General features: G+C 36.2%; 1 protein-coding gene across 6 annotated transcripts in view; it reads right to left on the bottom strand.

Moving 5' to 3' along the window:
• The window catches only part of CSMD3 (CUB and Sushi multiple domains 3), a 1257965-nt gene that overhangs the window by 241919 nt on the left and 992759 nt on the right, over positions 1-23287 (bottom strand). For all 6 annotated transcript variants that reach the window (XM_086695899.1, XM_086695901.1, XM_086695900.1 and 3 more), the window contains one exon: positions 10677-10793. In XM_086695899.1, coding sequence (XP_086552025.1) covers positions 10677-10793 — 117 coding nt within the window. The remainder of the gene's footprint in view (positions 1-10676; positions 10794-23287) is intronic.

Below are 23287 nucleotides of genomic sequence, written 5' to 3'. Positions count from 1 at the left end.
GAGCATATTATAGTCATTTTCTTGGAGGCTGAAAGGAAATAATTTTTTAAGTGGAAAGAGAACATAATGGCAGGAAGTGATGACACATGTCAATGTATTTAAGATATGATATTATATAATTTAGAAATTGCAGTTTTCTAAATCAGTTTTTATTAAAGAGGCTAAAGGCCTGTGTTGATGTTTGCTGACAGATTTCCAGCCACAGTGCTCCCCTTCCTCCTCTGCCACACAGCTGAGCAAGCAGATCACAAAGCCTGAGTTCTTTGTTTGGCACTAGTGGGAGGGTGAAACCACCCTAGCACTGAATGAGCACAGGAACCCTAGCACCACCACCACCCTATTACCCCAGCAGAATTCCAAAGTCCATCTTCTTTCCCTGCTCTCTCGTGCCATTCTGGACGTGTTTGGAAGCCTGTCCTCCTCCCCCTGGAAAGCCTCATTATGTGAGTGATAAAAGTTTTCATGGTCCCTATCGTTTGTGTGGTGCCATCTGTCTTAAACTCCAAACCAACTGTAGCACAAACTCAACAAGGGATGCCATGAGGAGGTGTCCAGGAGATGAATCACAGGACTTAGAGTCTGTCTTCTCTTGCCGTGGTTTAGTAACTGGCTCCTTTACCCCCTACCAATCTTGCACTTTGAGCTCTGCTGCTTTGTGCTGTATTTGCTGAGTTCTACCGAATCTTCGTCACAGATTGAATCAACCGACACCAGAAATTTTGACAACTGTCATTTAGAAACAAGAGTTAAGGCTGTCCTTAAATTGACCACAGTACCACCGTACCATGTCTGGGGCGTCTTAGCCTGGTCCTATCTGTATGCCTCATGTGGAATTGTGTGTCTTGACTCCAGCATAAGCTGTGATTAATGCAAAGTTCAGAGGAACACTTTTACTTTATGACTGTTGATTGTAGTCCTTCTCCCATAGAATTCTCAGGAAAAGTACTGATACCCTGTGCAATACATGGGGCTGTTGAGTGGCCAGTCGTTTGCAAGGGCAGTTATCACGTGGCACGCTGAGGTCTACACTCATAAAAGCAGCTGATTCAGTAAGACTCCGTGCAAATGTTTTCGTTATCACTGCTGCCCGGACTTTTTGATAACAAGGATCCTGATCCTAGGCTTATGTAGAAATAAACAAACAAAAACACATGACAGCCATGTGGGAAAATTAAAGAGATAATTCAAACTCTGCTTAAATTCCAGATCCTTAAGCCCTATAAAGAAACAATTGTTGTGGGGGAAGCCCTTAACCCTCATGTTACAGATTTGACGCTTTCTAGACAAACAGTGTTATAAATATAAGCAGGGCAAAGAGGTTCCCTCTCCTCCAAACTGTATCTAGTTAACCATTAAACAAACAAACTAGATATAAGGTGAGGAGGAGACAAAAAAATTGAAAAAGAGATCCATAATTTGACCCAATTAGAAATCCAAAATTTACTACGAGACTTAAATGTCTCTAATTGTCCTTTGCACCTCTACAACATGGAATTTGAGTTAATTTTAATATCTACTGAGATGCACCAACTAGCAAACCTTCATGGCCTTATACAATTACAGAGGTTCAAATTATAGTCCTTTTTGGGATCTCAGTAAATTTAAAGAAGGGCACACCCTATAATATAAAGGAGTTATGAAATATAAAATGTGGAACAAAGAGGTATGCATTATCTTAATCATCAGAATTATTGTCCTGCCTAAATATCCCATAGCAGTCATGGAAACTCTAATCAAAAATGTACTAAATTAAATTATGTTTTTGGCATTTATAGAAGGCTTGCCAAACTGAGACACTATGGGCCTTTCTCCATAATTAAAATAGTTACTGTGGTCCAATATAAGTTAAAACAGAGCCTTCAAAGGCTGACACCCATCACAAAAGATTTATTTAGAGAAGGGTGTTTATACCCAATATTTCTCCCTTTAACAGACCAATATGGTTGTTCTTAAACCTGGGAAAAATGAATGGTACCTCATGGTGGATTACTGCAACCATGGTTCTGTGGTTCCAACCATTAAAATCCCCATAATCAGTATCATTGAAATTACTGGTTCCATCCAATCATTAGCTGGTAAATATTTTGTTATTATTTATTTGGCTCATAGGTTTAACACCGATTTCCACAGACTCAGAGCCATAGTTTGCCTTTAGCTATGATGAAATGCAACACATTTTGACTTCAGCCTCGATGGGACACCTCTACCTGGCTGCCCACAAGGTCTTCAAAAGCTCAGCCATTGCTCATGTCTTTGTTGGCAAAATTATCAGTGTGTCCAACTTTCTTGAGGAGCACAGGCAATGACATCACTCTTACGACACCTTCCTTCATGGATATTCATTTGCCACAATCATTCAAGACATACAAATACAAAAGAGCTCACAAATTGTGCAGTTCCATTTACCTACATATAATAGAAGGCCCTGTCACCTCAGTTAAATCCCTAGGAATTATTTGGTCAGCCCGAAGCCACTCTATTTCTGACACCATTAAGAAAGTAAAAAAATCTAAAGATTTTATTTTTAAGTAATCTCTACACCCAGTGTGGGGCTCAAACCCCCCACCCTGAGGTCAAGAGTCACACACTCCACTGACTGAGCCAGCCAGGTGCTCCAAGAAAGAAATAATGACACATGGCAACACAATGTTAAAACAGCTCAAATGTCTTTTAGGAATTTTTGGATTTTGAGGGCAACATATTCCTAATTTATAATTTTACTTAAGGTAATTTATTCTGTTTTCAGTAAACAGGCCTACCTTGAATGGTGCCATTTACAAAACTATCTCTAGACCCCTGAATTATAATAAAAACAAGTGCTGTCCCTTAGAGACTCCATTACTCTAGAGGCTTTAGCAAGTTCCCCTCATGGCTCTTGGAGTCTCTGGACTCCCTATGATAGGCATAAGTTGCCCCTGAACTTCTGATACAAGAAGATTCCCCTCTAAGTCCCATGCTATTGCAGTGGCAATGCTGCATGGTGGGATCTCCCAGAAAAAAAATTCTCTCAAAGGCTCTGAGTCCATGGCTCTCTATATTCAGCTGCACATTGCCTTGAGTCTTGGAAGCAGTATTCTGCAAGTTTGGTATGGCTACTAAAGCCTCCTAGCTAAAAATGCAAATTATACCTACATATTAGAGCTAAAACTAGGCCCTTTGACCTACCCCAACCTGCATGAAGATGTGGCCTTTCTGGTCCTTAATTCCTTGCCAGATGCCATGCTTTTGCAGAGGTTCCTCTTCTGAATCCCTTAGCTCCCTGAGTAGCCTTTGGGGATCAACTGAGTGAATAGTAAAGTGAATCTGCATACGTCAGACAGTATAACCAACATCATCAACATGATGAACACCCTGGAAAACTGCTTCTTTTAATACCTTAACCGTGATATCCCTGATAATAGATTCACTGATTAGTACAACTGCCCAAACTTTGGACAGTCACCCTTCACTGGACGTCATAGTTAACAAATAGCCCGGGTGAACGTGTCTTAGACCCTTGAGCCATTGCCAATTATCTGAGCATATGGTTGCCCCTAATGGGGTAAACACTCCTGAGAATTTTGTCTCAGACACCCCCTAAATGCAAATTGATGCTACACATATCTCCACACATACTAAAGCCACCATACTAAGACTTCATCAAGATACTTCGCATCTTTTTTAGAGCTCTCGTAGTTACCGACTGCGATCAAGGCAACCGTTTCACTTCTCACAATACAAAATGCTGAGCTCTGCAACAAGATATTCAATGGAAATGTCATGTCCCTTAAGTCTCTGGATACAAGCCTTATAAAGTGACAATGTGATTTAGACAAGTTAAAATATGACACATTTCACTTAAAAAACACCAAGAGTGAATTGTGATAAAGTCTGATCCATTTTTGACGTTTAATCATTGGCAAGTTCCAAGCCATACCTCTTCCACTTCTCTTTTTGCCCCTTATATGGGGCAAGCTAGTAAGAAAGGCAGGGCACACTTTCCTTTAGACAAATGGGATTTTCAAATCACATAAGTTCTGACTATTGTGAGGGAGCTTTCACTCTAGCACCAGAATAAAACCCAAAGCCAGTCAGCTTTCTTTGTTTCCTTAAGCAATTTTGGATCTCACTGGATCCAGTTCTGGATTGTGCTCTGCTCTTCCCAGAAAGTCTCATTATTATAAGCGATACCTACATCTTTTCATACTTTCTTAGTGCATGTGTGGTGTCATAAGTCTTGACATCCAAATCAAATTTGGATGGGGGATCCTGGTCTAGCTGGTGACTAAATATGGTTTCATCTAATTATACGAGTGGTACCCAAAGAATTAAATAATATAAGTATAAATACATACAATGACATTTCCTTACTCTCAAATGTTGGGCTCAAACCTAAGGGTTTCCTCTCTTATAGGCATAAAATTAACATACACATCCCTCCATATTGACATTAACAGAACCATAAATTTTTTAAAACAATAAGAGAGCACACTTTTCTTTGTAATTGTTCTATATATAACAAATAATGATAAGTGGTAAATACACATTTTGAATAAACACATTTTGTGAACATTTGTCATTTTTAAAGAAGTGAACTCAACATTTACAAAAGACTAATCATTGATTTTGATGCTGGTGTCATACATTTTAAATATAAAATATAAAAAGCCTTTATCGACTGGAAGAGTTCATTCATTACTGAAATCTTCACATCAGGAAAAACAGAATGCCAGTAAAATGATTTACTGACCTAATGAGCATACAAAAATAATCTCAAAACCATTTGTCACTATAATATGGGGGAAAGTAGTGACAATAAATTACTGAATTAAGTATAAAGTCTGGTGATGACAACATAAATTCTGTAAGGGATGCTGAATAAAATAGATAATTGAAAACCACCTAGATATAAGATCAAAAGACAAATGGGTAGATATATGTCTGAGTTTTAAAGGAGAATATACACGGAGTAAAAAAATGGCTATTAGTTTTAACACAAAAGATGAGAATAGTTGACTTTCCATCCATAGCTCAAAACTACAGTAGTACATATTACAAAGTCCAGATACCCACAAGAAAAGTAATCTTTATATATGTATATGTATATATATATATATATATATATATATATATATATATATATAGTGTGAGCGTGTATACATCTTAGTTCCAATCCACTGCTTTTGCTTTTTCCTTCTAAATTCTAAGGAGATCTGAATTTTTAAATACTACCTTTTATAGACTAACAGTTAATACAGAAAGGTGAAAGATATGATATTACAAAAATAAATTGCATTTAACAATCATTATGTAATAACCTAAGTATATAATATGGAAAGGAAATACTAAATTGAACAAATATAATAAGAACTAATGAAATATTCATTATCTAATCATTATAAGTGTTGTTAATATAATATTATGGTATAGTTTGAGAAAAAAAAACCCAGTTATAACCCCATATTGAAGGCAACATCATAGGGAAAGATGTTTCTAAATTGATCTTGAGGAAACATACTGCAATGAAAGATAGGAAAAATAGCAGTTGTGAATCAGAAAAAATACAAACTATGAAGAAGTAGGAAAGAAATTCAAGGTTGTGTCAACTACTTAAAACAAAACAAACAAACCCCAAACCTCTCTCCCAGCAATAAACAAAAGGTTTTAGTAACTGTCTGTACCCCCTGTACAGAGTAGACCAGCCTGACAACTTTGTGTGATTTAGGAGTTCATGAACTTGAAACCTATACAACCAAGAGACTGCATTAATAACAGAAGATACAGAGAGGGCTGACTAACTGGGAAAACTAAGAAGAAAAACCGGAGAAAGTTTTCATGCATACTTCCAAGATTCCACGTTTGAAAGCCAGGGGCCACGTTTGGGGAAAAGTAAGTTTTGCCCTTAATAGCCAATCACAGTGGGCCTTTTAGGAGGTGAAACTATCTGGAAGCCCAAACACAAAATTAAGTCACCACAGACTATTCTGGATATCCTCAAGGTGATTTTAACGTTGGAATTCTCCAAGAAATCTGAATGTCAGTTTGCATTCCACAGAGCTAATATTTGATACATGTTTTATAGAATAATTTTTGTCTAAGATTTTCTACATAAGACTCTGGTAATATAGTTCATCCTCTGTAGTGGGTTGAATAGTGTTCCCCAACCCCCAAAACGTGTATCTGCCTAGGAGCTTAAAATGTCATTGTATTTGGAAACAGGATCTTTGCAGATATAATTAAATATTAATATGAAATTATACTGGATTAAAGGGCACCCTAAATCCAACACATGGTGTCTTTAAAAGAAAAGAGGACAGAGATACATGCAGAAACAGAGGAGACACACAAACAGGGCAAAGGACTTGTGAAGACAGAGGCAGATACAACTACAGCCACAGAATGTGAAGGGTGGCTGAAAGCCACTAGAAGCTAGGAAGAAGCCAGGAAAGATTCTTCCCTAGGGCCTTCAGAGGGAGTGTGGCACTACTGATAGCTTGATTTCAGAGATCTAGCCTCCAGAACTGAGAGAACAAATTTCTGTTGTTTTAAACCACTGACTTTGTGATATTTTGTTAAGGCAGCCCTCAGATACTAATACATTCTCTTTTACACATAATCCCTGGAATGCAAGGAATGGGTGACGGAAGGGATAGAAGGGGGCGGGGGGGGGGAGTTTGGAAAGGAATAATCATGTCAAGGAGTGATATTCCATGTGAAACCAGTTTAGGTATTATGTAACTAGTTATGAACCATTTCTTCTGAATTATAGTTGAAAGAGGACTTTCATCTCCTTTAACCGTTTTAAGCTTCTTGTTTTACCAGCGGGTCCATCTAAAATCTTTAATTTTTCCTTGTCTATTGTGTCTTTCTCTTGGGCTTTAAAGTAAGAAAATTCCATTATATTCTATACCAAGAGAAAACAAACATAAACACTAGCCTCTGATTTGCCCCCCATTTCACTGCCATACTAGCTCCTTCTTTTTTTTCTCAGCCAAAATTGTTGAAATAGAAGTCCAAACATTTATTCTCCAGTGTTTGTAAGTCCTCACTCCATACAACTTGATTTTGGCTGCTACACTCTAAGTATAAATACCTATTAAAAAAATATTTTTCTTCTAACAATGGCAACAGTTTTCTTATGTTATAAAGCATCTTATCTATATCAAAGTCAAAATTAAAAATCTGCCTTGCATGTTTTAGCCCTTAAAAACAATGCATTGTATGAAGACTTAAACAGTAAAACCATAAAGGGGAGACACCTGGTAATTAAAAATTGAAAAATGAAGGAAAAATAAAACATATTTTATTAAAGGTAGGGTATTTTTAATCCAAAAATCCAAGTGAAATAGTTTAATTGTTAGAAGGAAGTCAACTATCAAAAAATGTTATCCAATGGCCCAGAATTATTATATTTCTACATATATAAAACAACCATAATCCTGCAGAATGAATATCACCAAAGAGACCCTAATATCTGAAGTTCAAATGAAATCCAATGACACTTATGAAAGCATTAGGAGTTGACAATTTTCTTATCTATAAAAACTGAAAGATAGAAATTGACTGGCAAAATAATACTCATTCAATCAACTGGTAAAGTAAGTTCATATTCTGTTCGCATTTAACCTATATGAATTCAATTCTACACTGGGCAACAATAAATAAATAAAAGTAATGTGGTAGCATATGACCTATAAAAGATCAAGCTGGCTCATCTGGTATTATCTAAAGAAACAGTCACCTGTTCTGACATTAGAGGATAAATGTCCTGTTAAGAATTATTCAGTGACTACATGGCTCATGCAAAATTATGTAGATGATTTTTATGGGCGATTTAACATATTCCATGTGTAATGTTGATTATATGTGATTTTCTCCTTATATAACTTTAGAACGTTAACCTTTGTTAAGCTGCAATTCCCTTGAATGAATTGAGTGTATCTGACAGATATTATGCTAAATGATTAAAAAGTGAAATTCTAAGAGTGTCAGCCTATAAAAGATACAGAAGAAAGAATGATTATATTTTAAGATAAGTGACAGGAAGAGAAAAAGTGAGAACTGGTACATTATGAAGTGATACCAAAGAGTCATAAAACAGCTCAAAGTGGAACAGAAGGAAACTGAAAATGAGAGGAGGAAGAAGAAGCAAAACAGAAATTTGATTTGTCGATACTCAATGACTATTGCTTGATCATCTCACATTTAAGAGGTAAAAGTAGGAATAGGAAGAAGTTGATGATAAGTATTCATTTAATTCGTCTACTCTGCTCCCAGAAAACTTTAAGGTGTTATTAGGTGAGTAGATACCCACTGAAGGTGTAAAACAAACTATTTGTTTTTATGCTTTAATTACATAATATAAATGTTTTATTTTTAGCCATGTTACTCTTAAGACTAATAAATCCAGAATCCACGTCATTTTATTTCCACATTTTGGTAACTGGTGGCAGGACCTCTACAAATGTGAACATAAATAAAAGTGTGTGTGTATGTGAATCTCTGTGTGTATATGACTTAACTACGTGTTATTACGCAATCACGTACAAATACTGTATCATTTAACTATAAATTAACCCTATGAGGTAGACATTTATCACCTCTATTTCAGAGAGGAGAAAAGTAAAATTCAGGCTAATGATGGGACTTGTCTAAGTGAGAAAGAGTAACGAATTGTGCTCTGAATCCAGAAATCTGACCTCAAAGTTGGCATTTTTTAAACTCATAACGAACATGAACTATGTGAGACATCTTTTATAAATATACAATCTCATTCATCCTTCCCAACAACTTTACTCTGTAGACATAATGACCTCAACTTTACAAATAAAGAAACTGAGTCTCAAAGAGTTTACGTAACTTGTCCAAAGACAGATAGGTACAAGATGTGACAGGCTGAAACTAGGACTCCAAGTTTGTTTGACTTCTTATGTAGTTTGAAATACAGAATGATGTAACATTTACACAAATAAAATCAGTTTCCTTACTAATAAATGAAAGTACATTTGATTTCATCTACAAATAATCCAAGTCTTGTTTAAAAATTAATATTAGAAACCACTGATTATCAGTTGCATTGTTTACATTAAGAAGTCTACATTTAACTTACATTAAGTCTGCTCGAATAGATTCCATTCCCTTGAAACCTGTTAATTTATTTTAATCAGTACTTTTCCTTCTCTTTTTGAACATCTAGAGGTTACTATAAAATATCCCTAGGTGACCAGCATGTCTACGTATCAGGAAAGGAAATGCCTGTTTTTCCTTTTTCATTTTTCTTGGCTACATGACATCCCAAGAATAGGTTATAGTAGAAGAAATTAATGGATTATAAAGAGAACTGAGGTAACTAGGCAATCTTCTGGGTCATCACTGCTAGAGTTCTGTCAGCATCCATGCAACATTGTTGGCAGGCTGGACTATAAACCCCTCTTACAAGAAAAAGACGATTTTGAGGCACAAAAGGAAAAAAAAAAATAAACAGGTGGATAATGTTTTTCTTTCTAAACCATCATTCTCTTCTCGAAGAGTTCAACTCTGATTTAACCAATCAATATGCTAGGAAGAAGAAATATTTTGTAGAGTAAAGAAATAGCCACCTTGCTAATGCTGGCCTCACCATTCTATTTCAAGGTTAAATAAAAGGTTTAGTAGTTCACTTCTGATGACAACGTTCTCTCAAATAAGTTGAAGATCTTGGACTTGTTTCAAAAGAAAGAGAAGGAGGATATATGGGTGATATCAGGTTATAAGAAATTGGACTGGAAGCATCAGCTTATTTTATATATCAGCAGAAACGTTAAGTCAAGATGTGATCCAAAAATCTTGATATGATAAAATCCATGTCCTTCTGCTAAAATACTTTGTCATTCAGACCCAGACATTCATAACAGCTACGGCAAATCCTTTACCACGTAACACAATGCTGTAAATCTAAATTGTAGAAGTCTGAACTTTCAGCCTCTCTCCCATACTTTACTGCTCACTAAATTTCCTTTGCCTACCCATCCATAAACAGAGCTTAACCTGGGTGAGATCCAGCTGGATCTCAGACACAAAACCTTTAGAAGCCAGGTAAGTGACTTCTAAGACTTGTGATCAGGGAGATGTGAAGGCAGCAAAGGACACATTGTCTTCTCAGTGCCAATGCAGAACAGATTGTCAGGTTGACAAGATGAGCTGAAATGTCCTTTGCTGTCTTTCTATATTCATTGCTGTCCCGGAAACTAGGTGCTTGAAACCAAAATCATTTCTTTCTGCAAATGTGTTTAAAAAGTATACAACAATATGATTGGTTTGTACATACTTTGCCATTATTATAATAGTTCTATATTTGACTGTATGCATATTTTGCAGAGCACACTTTGCTTTATGCTCTGGTAATTTCCCATTTTATATCATTCTGACATGAAGGCACTTGCAAGGTTACTGGATGTACTTATTTTTAAAAATTAAAAACAATCCTGTTTTCATTTTTATATTGTTGTTCACCTGTGTACTTGACTGTAAATTCAGATTGAGTAAAATGACCTCAAAATTTTATTATTACAAAGCTACTATCTAAAAAGAATTGCCGAGTAAAGTACTTTATGAATAGTGAAAATGTGCATAAAAAACTAACATTTTTGAATAGCACATATTGAAAAACAAAGCATGTCTGGAATGAAATACTACGTGATGAGATGACTATTACTTACCAAACTCCTTGGGAACTGCTATCGAATAAACACAATTATGCCCCACACTGTAATTTTTGGGATAGTTTGGTGATAGAACAGTGCCTTCTGAACCCGTTGAACGACTTCCACAGGGTGCTAGGAGACAGAAATGACAAAACAGTTTTAGAAAAGCTTTACGAAAATCACACTGTGAATGTTTTCTTGATATAAACATGACGGCTATTGAATTTTAAGGTATTTGGTTTATTTCCATCTTTTAATAAGATCCACCACTGTCAAATATCTTAAAAACAAATTGTGGACATATGTGACTACTGTAGCTATTCAGATTTACTCTTCTCAAACACAGTAATATAAACGTGACATAATGGTGCTATCTCTAGAGGTAATAATGGCGGCCCTGCTTTCATTTATGATAAAAGCGCAAAGGAAATTTTCTCTTATATAATGATGAGAAATTACATATGCAGGTGGGAAATTGTTGTACTCACTGCCAGGCTTTGACATTCTACTCAAAATCAACCTTGATTATGCTGCCACCAAATTAAGTATTTTTATACACGGGACAGGGACGGCTGTACAAACACATTCACCCACTCATCTAAGTAAAATACTCTCTCACCAACCTTTATCTGTTTATATGATTTACATTTGAATCGTTAGAGTTGCTGATGATGCACAGAGGCAGATTTTTTTTTTTTTTTTTTTTTTTTTTTTTTTTGCTACTTCAGCCCCAAATGTACTATGTTCCTAAAAGAGGTGAGGGTGAAACCAATGTTTCGGGCAAATTTGTAGATGATGGTTCTGGTGTTCACAAGATAGGGGGGATACCTTAGGCTTTATAGTTCTGGGTTATGAGACAGACCCAGGCTAATGATGGAGATTTAAGTATTGAAAACGTAAAGATGATAGCTGATATTCTCTAAGAAAATGATATCACCCAGAAAATTATACAGAATGAGACAAGATGGGCAAAGAGGAGGTCTGGAGAATGCCAGGGTGTGGGATCACATAGAGGGTGGCTACAGTGAATGTAGTCCCATGGAAGCCACTGGCAAAGAGCTTCAATTAAAGCAAAGTGTTCAACAGGGTTAAGTGTTGCCAAGTGGTAATAAAAGAAAAACGAGTCAGTGGATTTGGCGACATGGAGTATCAACAGAGCAGGGGCTTCTTCTCCTGGCCCATGATTGCTTGAGGAGGGATTCTGTTTAACCACTGGCTGGCTGGTTCCACCCTTACTCCACAGGTACAATGAGCTTTCCAGACTGGTCAGCCCAGGAGGGGAACTTCAACCTTACTCCGGGCTGGGGGCCATTCTGCTTAAAGAACATATTGGCTGGTCTCCTCCTCTGCAGAGTCAGTATTACAGGGCAAGTCTGCTGAGAGCGTGGCCATGGTTGTTGCAGGACACCTGTAGCTGCGCAGGATGCCTGTTGTTTTGGCCCCTCTGCTTTTATCAATATTAAAGCTAACAGTCTGATTTCCTTCAGCCTATCCCTTAATTGGCTGTGAACTTGTGCAGAGAGGACTCCCCTCAAGCAATGGGATTTTGGTATTGTTAATACAGCAGGTTCAACTAGAGCACCTTTTTGCAAACTACAGCCAGCAAACCAAGCCAGGTGGTCAGGAGAGGGTTTTACATTCTTAGAGTCACAAAACAAAGTTTTGAGTTTGAGTACGCGACAGAGACATATGTAGCCAACAAATCCCAAAATACCATCTGGCGCTTTACAGAAAAAAGTTTGCTAACCCTTGAAGTAGAGTAGAGGGGTGGTAGCTAGATAGTAGCTGGATGAAGAGTAAGTATGTAAAGAAATAGTTGTAATCAGAGCCTTAATCATAAACAAAAGGAGAATGTGGGGAGTAGTCAGGGGAAGATGCAAAGCTGAGCGAGTTTTGTTACTGTTTTTTTTAACGGGGAGGAAGGAGTCATTGCAAAGGGAAAATCAGGAGCAGAACTAGTCTAGGAAAAGGTAAGATAAAAAACCAAAGTGGAGCCATTTCACTTTTGAATCCATCAGTGACATTCCCCTGGGACCTGAGGAAAATGGAGACTAGAAATACATAGGTTTAGGTTACATGCTGGGAATTTATTGGAGTTATTGCCTAATTTTCCTTTTAAGTGTTCGTTTGTGTGTTTGTAGAGAAAAAGCATGAGCCTGGGAGGGGCAGAGAGAGAGGGAGACAGAGCATCCCAAACAGAGCTGGATTTCACACACCCTGCGATCCTGACCTCAGCGAAAATCCAGAGTCAGAGGCTTAACTGACTGAGCCACCTGGGTGCCCCCTGATTTTCCTTTTAAAGAGAGCTGCGTGCAGTGTTGTGTTAGGTGACTGGAGAAGAGTCATGATAGCTTGAAAAAGTAAACACATTTGATGGATTCCTGGCCAGAGTTTAAAATATATCAATATACTTAAAACACATACATACAACACAAACAGTATCTTGTATTGTGTTGGGTGGCTAATGAATGTCCCGCCTTTTAATGTTCTGTAAAATGGTAATATACAGTTAGGATTAAGCATACTAAAATTAGAATTCCCCAGAACAACAACAAATTGACAGTGGTGATGATAACCGAAGATGCATTGCTCTCATCACTCATTATTGTTTGAGACGAGAGTGGTCAGGTGCATTCTTCGTTCAGCACAGATAACTTTATTCAGCTGATATTACTGATGAGAAAATCACTCAAGAATGAGTACTATGACTTATGTTAACTTTCCTTCTGATTTTAAGGTGCTCCAAAGTTCCAACACTTTGAATGTATGTGACAATAGCTCTTATTTTCATATTTGGAAAATATGAATAGAAATGAAAGCTTTTTGTTCGAGTTCAGCTTTGTGACTTAGTCATGAACATTCTGCTATTCCACATGAATATGCATCTGACAACCTCAATTTGTTTTTTTATAGTTTATTTTGCATAATGGACATTTAGGACAGCTATTTCAAAAAGTATCATTTATAAATATAAAAAATGTGAAGTTGTTTTTTAATCATTGATGAATATATATGAGGTTGCAGTATAATCACCTGTTCTTAGGGTAACTAATACTGTATTAGATTCTGTTATTTGTCCTAGTATCAATAATTTGGGGTTTCTTCTGGTCAGTGCTTACAGCATGTCCTAGTTTATAATACTTATGTTGAATATTGTAGTGACTGAAAGTATTCCGTGTAGTATGCAAATAATATAAATAAGGGAAAATTAACTGTGCTTTGAGATAGAGATTTATTGTAATCTGTTCTATGTTTACAAAAATCTAAATGGAATAATGACTAAGCCAGAACAACTTTACTAATTTTCCTAATATTGGTTCCTAGAAACTTTTCACATCCTCTCTTCCTGTTTTAATTTCATCATACTGGTGGGTATAGGAAAGGGCAGCCTTTATCTTTTTGGCTCTGTTAACAATCAGTAGAAGTTAGGAGCCAGCCAAGACTTTGAATTCTATGCTTATTTTTGCCATTTTACTTATACCAGTGGGCCATTTGTCACACTGGCTGTGTTTCTCTGAAAGCCCATATACCTTGTAACGCATTTAATGTAAGAACTCACCTGTACCAGTTCCTGATTATAACTTATTTGATACATATGACAACTGCTTAAATCTATATTTAATAGCATTGTTGTAGAACACGTGAATTATGAAAAGAAAAGGTTCTATAATTAAGTAAGTTTGGGACATATGTGGATAAAAGAAAAAGTTCTTTATGACTTCACTGATACTTTAGTAAGGTCTGGGGACTGTCATATTCATTCTTACAAACTTATTTGATCGTGGAGACTGTTTCAGGGTAACATCTCATGGGACCAATGTTCCTTAGAACACCCTTTGCAAAATGCCAGACTGATGATTCCAAAATGTGCTATCACTTTGGTAATAATTCTCACATTTATATTATTGTCTATAATTGATTAGAATTTTGTAGAACCAAAGAACCATGTTTCAATGTACGCACGGAGAGCCAAAGTACTTTAAAGATTTAAAATGTCAAACTTAGCCTATTATAATATACCATTATCCTTGACACTCTCTCCCTGACTCTTGGGGTCCAATACACCATTGAATTGTTGCTTGTACCTTTACGTAGCTTATCAGTCTCTCTCTCTCTCCTCTCTGCCACTGAAACTGCCACAACCCAAACTCCCAACAGTTTCCACATGGGCTCTTGGAAGAGACAACTAGCTCTACCGATCCTTGCAAGTTCTCACCGCTGCTAACGATGTTTCTGACAGACACGTCTTATCGTATTTCTCTTCTCTTCCTGGAACAGTTCTGATAAACAGTGGGTTCTCCATAAATGTTTGTGGGAGGTTGAAATGTACTATGCTTATCATACCAAGCAGGCTACTATCAATGGTGTTCCATAGACAGCACGTACATGAACATTTCATTTTGTAGAAATTTTTCCAGAAATTCACTTAAATCCAAGACAGAATTGAGACATACCCTCTCAATAAATCCATATTAGCCTATTTCTGTGATTGAAGTCTCTGATGGCCAGGAATCACTGTTGCTTTACACTTAGAGGCAATATTATGTAAAAGATGTGTATCTTTAAACATTGAAAATACGCTCAATGATAGGATTGAGTTCCACTGAGGGAACAGCAGACTCATGTCTACCATTTTACAGTAGCAAATCTATGCTAACATTTAATTAGTCTGGAACATACCTTCACTGAGTGAGTGAAATCACTCACACTGTTTAATTTCATGATTTTTCTTGTTCTCTCTCTCTCTTTTTTTTAATGTTTGTTTTTTTTTAAATCCTCTTTGCCTGAATTTATATGGATTCATTTGTATCGGTACAATGTGCCCAGACTGCAACTATACTGTATGTGCTTTTTTTACTCTTGCAAGAAGAAAGGATGAGGCAGTAAACAGACGTGGTATTTCCAGGGACATCAGGGGATGAATTTGTAACTGGATTTTAAGGTTTCTAGTCACCTAGTGAAAAGGACTTCCCCACTAAGATTCGATCATGTGTGCAGGAGGCAGGAGGAGGGCTGGAGAAGAAGAAGAAGAAGAAGGAGAACAAAGAGTAACTTCCCAGTAAGTGAAACAGAAGGATCTCAAACCATTTTTATGGAAGAGGTCCTACTCGAACGTCCAACATATTTTAGAGACTGCATAGTACGCTCAACACAGCCGTAAGCTACTTGCAATTTCAAACCTGTCTTTTTGGTTGTGTAATGTATAATTTATTATCAAATATACCTTATCATGAAAATTATTATAGAATATATAAATTTTTCTCAGAGGAAAGTTGGGTACTTTTAAAAGTGATTAATTCTTGTGGGTCACAAAAAGAGCAAAATGCTATATTAAATCAATAATTTACTAGATGCGGCCTGTGCCTCCTTCAGTTGGAGAGAACTGCTGTACTTTTAGGAAAGTGCTGGTCTACTTCTGGGAAATTACTTATGCCCTGATGTAGCCTGATTGAATGTCACAAATCAAAAATCCTGGGAGAAAAAGGGTTTGAAAGCTGTATCTGCCACCGAGTCTTTTTTTTTTTTTTTTTTTTTTTTAAGCTAAGTCCTTTCATAAGCCTTAAACTTTGGAATTGAGTTTGTAATGCAGGCAGCTAATATTCCCAGTATTGACTTCAAGATTAAAACTACTCTTGCTTTGTTTGAAACCTGTTCTTAGTAAAAAATAGCTTATTATTCAGCCATTGATTTCATGCTTTGCATCATGTCTCCTAAATAAATAAGCATTTCATTTTGTTTATCTGTTAGATGATGTTCCTCTAATAAGGCCATTTTATCATAATGGTAGTAACTATTTCTTTAAAATATAAACGATTACCTTAAGTAACTTATTTATTTTGATTTTCATTTTCTTTTCCATTAGTTCTGATATATTCACATTCATTTATCTGGAAAACTAAAGATAATATTGTTATGAGTTTCCTATTGCCTCATCTATTCGCCCAAAAGAAAAAAAAGCAAAAATCAGTCTTTACTACTTGTGAATTAATCCTTTGTTATAATTCCACACTCCTGTTTAACACTAAAAACAAACAAACAAACCAACAAAAACAAAACTCCATCTCAATGCTGTAATCAGTGGCTTGTAAACCACTTTAATCCCTCACTAAGTAAACTTAGTAGGAGATGTCCTTCTACATCTGTCACCTCACTGATTGCCTGGACTCACTCATTTGATTGTGCTGCCTGGAAAGGCATTCCCTTCATGCACCAGTGCTCTGTGAGCTGTGTTCTCCATCAGAGTGTATGTTCTTAGAAGAAGAAGAGTCATCCTAGGACAAAGACCTCCGAAGAGCTATATTCATTCCTTGGATAGATCTGCCATGCTACCATATATAAATTCTAATAGAATGGATGTTAGTAGTTCATCTGTGATACCTATGTCACTCATTTTTAACCTCATTTTCAAGATTGAGGTATGATGTATACAATTGAGTATTATTGTTGTGGTTGTTTAGCATATTCACAAAGTTGTGGACCACACCTCTACCTAATTTCAGAATATGTGTCATCCTCAAAGGAGTTCCTGTACTCATTAGCAGTCACTTGCTATTCCCTATACTCCCAAGTCCCTAGCAATTGCTAGGAAACTGGATATGGAAAGACAAGTTCTTAAAATAATTTTGGTTGAATTATTGGTGCTGTTTAAAAACTAAAATTCCTTTTCATTGCTTAGTTTCTTATTTCTAAGTCATTGATTTTAAGTGATGGCAATCTTTTGTTGTTTAAAACATACTTTAAGACAACTAATATATTAGCACAAAATGAGTGTAGGGAAAAAAAATCCTCTGTGACAATTTCTTACTCCTACTGGATCGCTACACATTGATTTCTCAGGAAACTCTTCTCTGTCTTCCAGATTAGTTCAGAGGATCCCATCATATAGCATTCCATTACTTTCAAGGCACTTATTATAACTTGTTTTATATTTATATAAAGCCACTTATTTGTATGGCCTTTTGATTAAGGTCTGTCTCTATCACTTAACTCCAAATCTATTAAGTCAAAATTTCCATGTCTTTTTATGCACTACTTATAATTCTGGAGCTTAGCAGAGTGTCTGTTTATTTAATGGACTTGTAATAAATATATGTCATAAATATTATGAAAAATAAAATATACAGTATATTACTATCTTGCTGGTGACTAAATGCACAGAATGTAAAACTCATATTTTTCAAACCACTTGTTTAGGGTAGCATAGTAAGTGCAATATAAAAACCCAAATTTTTGGAGTCTGCAAGATCTCGTTTTGAATTCCAGCTTCACTATTTACTGATTGAGTAGCCTTGGAAGAGAGGACATTTCAAAGTGGAAACGGACCTGGTATATGGTGAGGCTTAGACAAAATGAATGAAACAACTCTCTGGCCCCACAGAATCTTCTGGAGGTAATATGTTGAGGGTTTCATAAAGGCCTTAGGAAGATGAACTAATCTCATCAATCCCAGAAAGAAATACAGAGTTTAGAGAGGACAGGAGGAAACTTACCTGGTGTTTCTGCCAAACTCTTCCCTTGAGGGAGAGGAATGCCATTTAAGCGATTCTACCCAGGGCATTGTTTCCCTCTAGGAAGAGCCGGTGGTTTTTATTTTCCTCTCCTCTTCATTTCCCTAGGGATGAAGACCAGGGTACTCCAACCCAAAGGAAGAGGAACCTACAACTTTAATTCAGCTGTTTTCTCAAGGAGTGGCGGGGGTTGGGGGGCTGTCACTGTGCCCAGCTGTTAACAATCGGTGTGGACATAGTCCTCTACTTCTTTGGACTCTGTATACTTTAGAAGGCCAGGGAGAAACAAGAGCCAATGTTAATAGTGAAAAGGAGGTGAAATTGGCCTGTCTTCTCCTTTTTCTTACAACTCAGGGGTTCTTTTTCTTGTTTCATGAATTTGGACAGGGAAAAAAATGTATATATTTTTCAACCCTAATGGATTTTTTTATTTTTAGTGAATTATACCATTCTGTATAGAATGGTATTCTGTTTTCTGTAGGCAGAAAACCACAGTAGTATTAGAAGTAACTGCGACTTTGTCACCAATAGAAATTACAGATGTTTTTATATTACATAATTGTTGTGGATACCTCAAAATATTATTTCTGCTTATCCCTATAGTAGTTATTAAGCTTTTCAGAACTTCCAATTTAAAGGAATAATTAGGAAGTAATATATTATTACATCAAAATTTGTTTTTTCAATTATAGATTTTAAGTACTTGGATAACTGCGTTTTAATATAATCAGTTTATTGTTTACACCTATGTGCTTTATTATATTTTTACACCTAAAAAAGATAATTCTAGGATAGCATTCATCATTACACAAAAAAGAAACCCAATTCTAATTAGATTCCTCCCAAATCCATCTGATGACTTTCGTAATTTTTTGTTTTCTCTTTTCTTTAACGGTGCTTGGCTGAGATTGTTGCTCTGGCCTATGAAGTTCTGGAAAATATTAGTTGCACTGGAGGACCCCTGCCTTTTCGCTCTCTTGTATCTCTTCCTAACATGACAGACCAATTCTTCCCTGAATCAGAAAGGTCCTAAAACTCAGATTTGGAACTAGGGGAGAAATATCCAGTCTTCAGTTTGGCTTAGGTTTGAAGATATTTAGAACCATTGCCTTAGTATGGTCCAGATTTACTCACTAACACTCCCAAGTATTTCAGTCTAACTGGATCTGGCATTTGGGATTAGGAACAAAATTCCCTATTGCACAGCGAGCTCTGTATTATCTTCTTTTATGTGTATATCTTGGAGTGAATGGCTCACTGCTAAAGTGTAAGTGTAAAATGAAATTTTCCGTGTTTAATAAAGGGGAGGAAAGCAGCAGCCTCCTTTAGGGCATCTCTTTTAAAACATAATAGGCCCCAACTTTTGATTTTATAGTGCAGGACTGCTGGCCTTCTGACTGAAGTAAACAATTCTTCAGAAATTAACTCAGGGTTCTTCCAAGGTATGCTCACAAGGTATATGGAGACAAGGTACCTCAGTGTGTGTCTCAAGAAGATGAAAGAAGTGTTATTTGTTCTTTCTTTATAAATTTGTATGAGATTCTGTCTGGTCTTTCTAGTATCTTTCATAGACTGCCGGCAATGTTCATTATATTCCAAATATCCTGATTCACTAATAAATCTGATTTTTTTCTCTCTAGGTTTTGTGGGTTGAAATTTTTAGTAGGTTTTTTTCTCCAATAGAAGAACATTTGTGACTATTTTTAGATCTGTTTTCTTATTACCTTAATACCATTCCTTAATACAGTTTGATTCTCAACATGACTATTAATAGTTACTGCTGTATACTTTATTTTCTTGATCTGCAAGGAGAGAATTTCTGGGTTGACAGATTTTCTGTATATGTAAGTTTTTTTTTTTTTTCTTTTTTGCTTTTCTGTAAAAACTGGTGACACATTAGGGAGGCAAGTTTGAAGTCTAACTCAAAGCCTGCATGGTAGTGGAGAATAGGGGCTTCTTTGTACAATGAGAAGCCACGAGACCACCCCTCTGTGGAGATATGGCATAGTGACTGAGATCCCAAAAACAGAGAAAATAAAGATGGTTTAAAATATGAGCTCCAAGTCAGTGGTCACAAGTAAATATGCTCTGAATTATAGGCACTGATTTGCAATCAAACTGCTTCTTACACAGGGGACTCTACGTAGTATGATCCAGAATTCATAGCAGCAGGGATTTGTTTATAACAATGTTAATGATTCTCTAGACTAGCATGCAGGAGGCCAACTGGAGTGATAATGTAAATAAGAGTGCCTGGAAATAGCAGGTGCTCAATATCATTAGCTTTCCTTCCCGTTTCATTTTAAGTAATACTCCCCCCCCCTTCCCATCATATAAAAACCAAGCATGCCTTGGTTTTGTCTCAATACTACTTTAAGTTTTTAAAATAGAAAATACTTTTGGGGTGCATGACTCAGGTGGTAGAATATGTGACACTTGATCTTGGGGTCATGAGTTCAAGTCCCTCACTGGGCCTAGAGTTTACTAAAAAAAAAAAAAAAAAAAAAAAAAAAAAAAGGAAAGAAAGGAAAAGAAAAGAAATGCAGTACACTTCTTTTTAGCATGGTTACGAAACATAATCTGTATATTATGTCTGTGAACAAAATTCCTATGTGTAGCTAATGAAAGGCAGATATTTGATGATACTCAGAAATAATTTATCACTAGGCCTTTGTTTTATGAATCTTGCATCTACATGCCTTAATTATATCACATATTTTAAATGGCATCAAATGCTAAATGGCTCAGTATATTAGACTAGATGATACCTATATGCATTTATAATGGAATGGGGCTCTAGACTTGTTTCAAACCTCAAAAAAAAAATTCTATAAACCTCAAGGACATTTGTGATAAGAAATTAGCCCAAGACAAGCCATGCCATTTAAGCAGGAGATCTGGAATAAGAGTTGAGTTTTCTACTTCATACACTAAAGCAATATGATTTAATTAAAAGTAGGTCATATGAGTTTATTAATGAGAGATAACTGTAAAATTGGAGAGCTGGAATTACAAAATGAACTTTTTATTTTTTAGTTTGTTTCTTTTGAAGCTTTCTCTTCAGTTGATAGGGTAAGAGGGCTACCCTTTTAAAAGCTTTTATCATTCCACATATAATTGGAAGTTGAACAAAGAATGGTGCCCTATGACTACTGGATGTCTAATCTTAACGTACTCGTGTGTATGTACTTTGAAAAGACTTACAGTTACCAATGATTGAGTTACTTAATTCTCTTTTTCCCCCCAGAATCTAGGACTTACATTAGCAGGAGAGAAACAAAGGTATTGAAAATAATGGTGCCGATATTCAAAAGAACTAACACTGACTATATCTATTAAGGTATTTATTTGCATTCTGTGTAAGGTTGTATTTCAAATGCAATGCAAAAATGCATGTCAGATGAACACTTTTATTAGTTATTGGTAGGAATTTACTTTTTATTAATTCTCATACTTAGCATGGAGGAAGATTTCAGAAATAAGTGGAGAGCCCCAAATTTCACCACTTATTTTTCATGCCACATATCCATTCATGAAACACTTAATCAACTGCAATTTGCCATAACTGCAGATATAAAAAAGATGAATGCAAGGTCATTTGTAGAATTAATCAGCCTACCTATAGGGCAGTGATTGAGCCTAGACTCCAAAACATGACTGCTGGGCAACTGTGACTTAGAGCAAGTGACTGAACCTCTCTTTGTGTCTTCGTTTCCTCATCTGTAAATGAGAATATTAGTAGTCCTCAATTCATGGAGTTGTGTTAGGCTCTAAATAATATATGTACAAAACTTCAAACCATTCTCAGTACAGATAAACTATGATCTCTATGACTCCTCTCTCTAGGCTTGCCATGTTGAGCTGCTGGAAATTCTACCTACTTTCTTCCGTTTACTCTTGCCTGTATATATTTATAAATGCTCAACCCCGGGTGTGAAAGGCACCATCTCCTCATGCCTGTACCTCACCTGGTTTATTCTTACTTTATTTTTAAGATTCACTTTATGTGTCATTTTTATAAGGAAGACTTTCTTTTAAAAAAAAATTAACATGTATTCATTTTTTGAGAGACAGAGCGTGAGTGGGGGAGGGCAGAAAAAGAGGGAGACGCAGAATCTGAAGCAGACTCCAGGCTCTGAGCAATCAGTAACAGAGCCTGACGCGGGGCTCAAACCCACCCATGAACCGCGAGATCATGACCTGAGCTGAAGTCCGAAGCTTAACCAACTGAGCAACCGGGCGCCTCAAGGAAGACTTTCCTGATGTCTCTGTAATTGGTTCAGAGGCACCTCCATGCTGTGCGTGCAGCACTGATTTTATTTCCAGCAATGGACCGTATCTGTCTGTATATCCTCTGATTATAAACTCTCTAAGGGCAAGAACCATATTGAATTCATAGCGCAGGACCAGGCATATAATTCATACTTTTGAATGCTTGAAAAAGAGGAATGCATGATACCATCTCTTCTTTAGAATAAGTGGAAAGCTACTGATTCTTTAACAGTACAAATATGTTTATTCTTAGGGTCTTATTATTGTAATTAACTGTCAAATGCATGTTCCACTGTATGCTATAGCAATGGAAAAGATCAAGAATACTGCATTGGTCCAATCATGAAATAAATAAGCCATGGGTATGTAATGTGCAGCATGATGATATCATTAATAGTACTCTCTTGCATATCTGAAAGTTGCTAAGAGAGTACGTCTTGAAATTATTTATCATAAGAAAAAATTGTAACTGTGTGGTGATGGATGTCAACTGTACTTATTGTTGCGATCATTTCGTAATATATATAAATACAAATCATTTTGTTGTATATCTAAAGCAAATTTAATGTTATATGTCAATTATATCTCAGTTAAAAAAACAATATTGTATTATTGTTGTAATACAACAATATTGTATTAGTACTTCTAAATTTAATGATCTACCTTTCAAAGTTCTAAGGCCCTAAAATAACTGGGACTTTGCACACACCAGAAATATTTCAACTTTAGATATACTTGATTCCATCCTGGAAGCTTTAGGGAGCAAGGAGAGGGTAAATTGGAATGTTTTTTCTACTAAGAAAACAAGTGGTCAGAAGCCTAAAGGAAGTCTGAGAGCTTCAGCCA

This window comes from Puma concolor, chromosome F2 (assembly GCF_028749965.1).
Source record: "Puma concolor isolate L17-30 chromosome F2, mPumCon1.1.hap2, whole genome shotgun sequence".
In the NCBI taxonomy this organism is placed as follows: Eukaryota; Metazoa; Chordata; class Mammalia; order Carnivora; family Felidae; genus Puma; species Puma concolor.
Note: the sequence above shows the minus strand (reverse complement) of the source record. Positions and strands in the feature narration are given on the sequence as shown.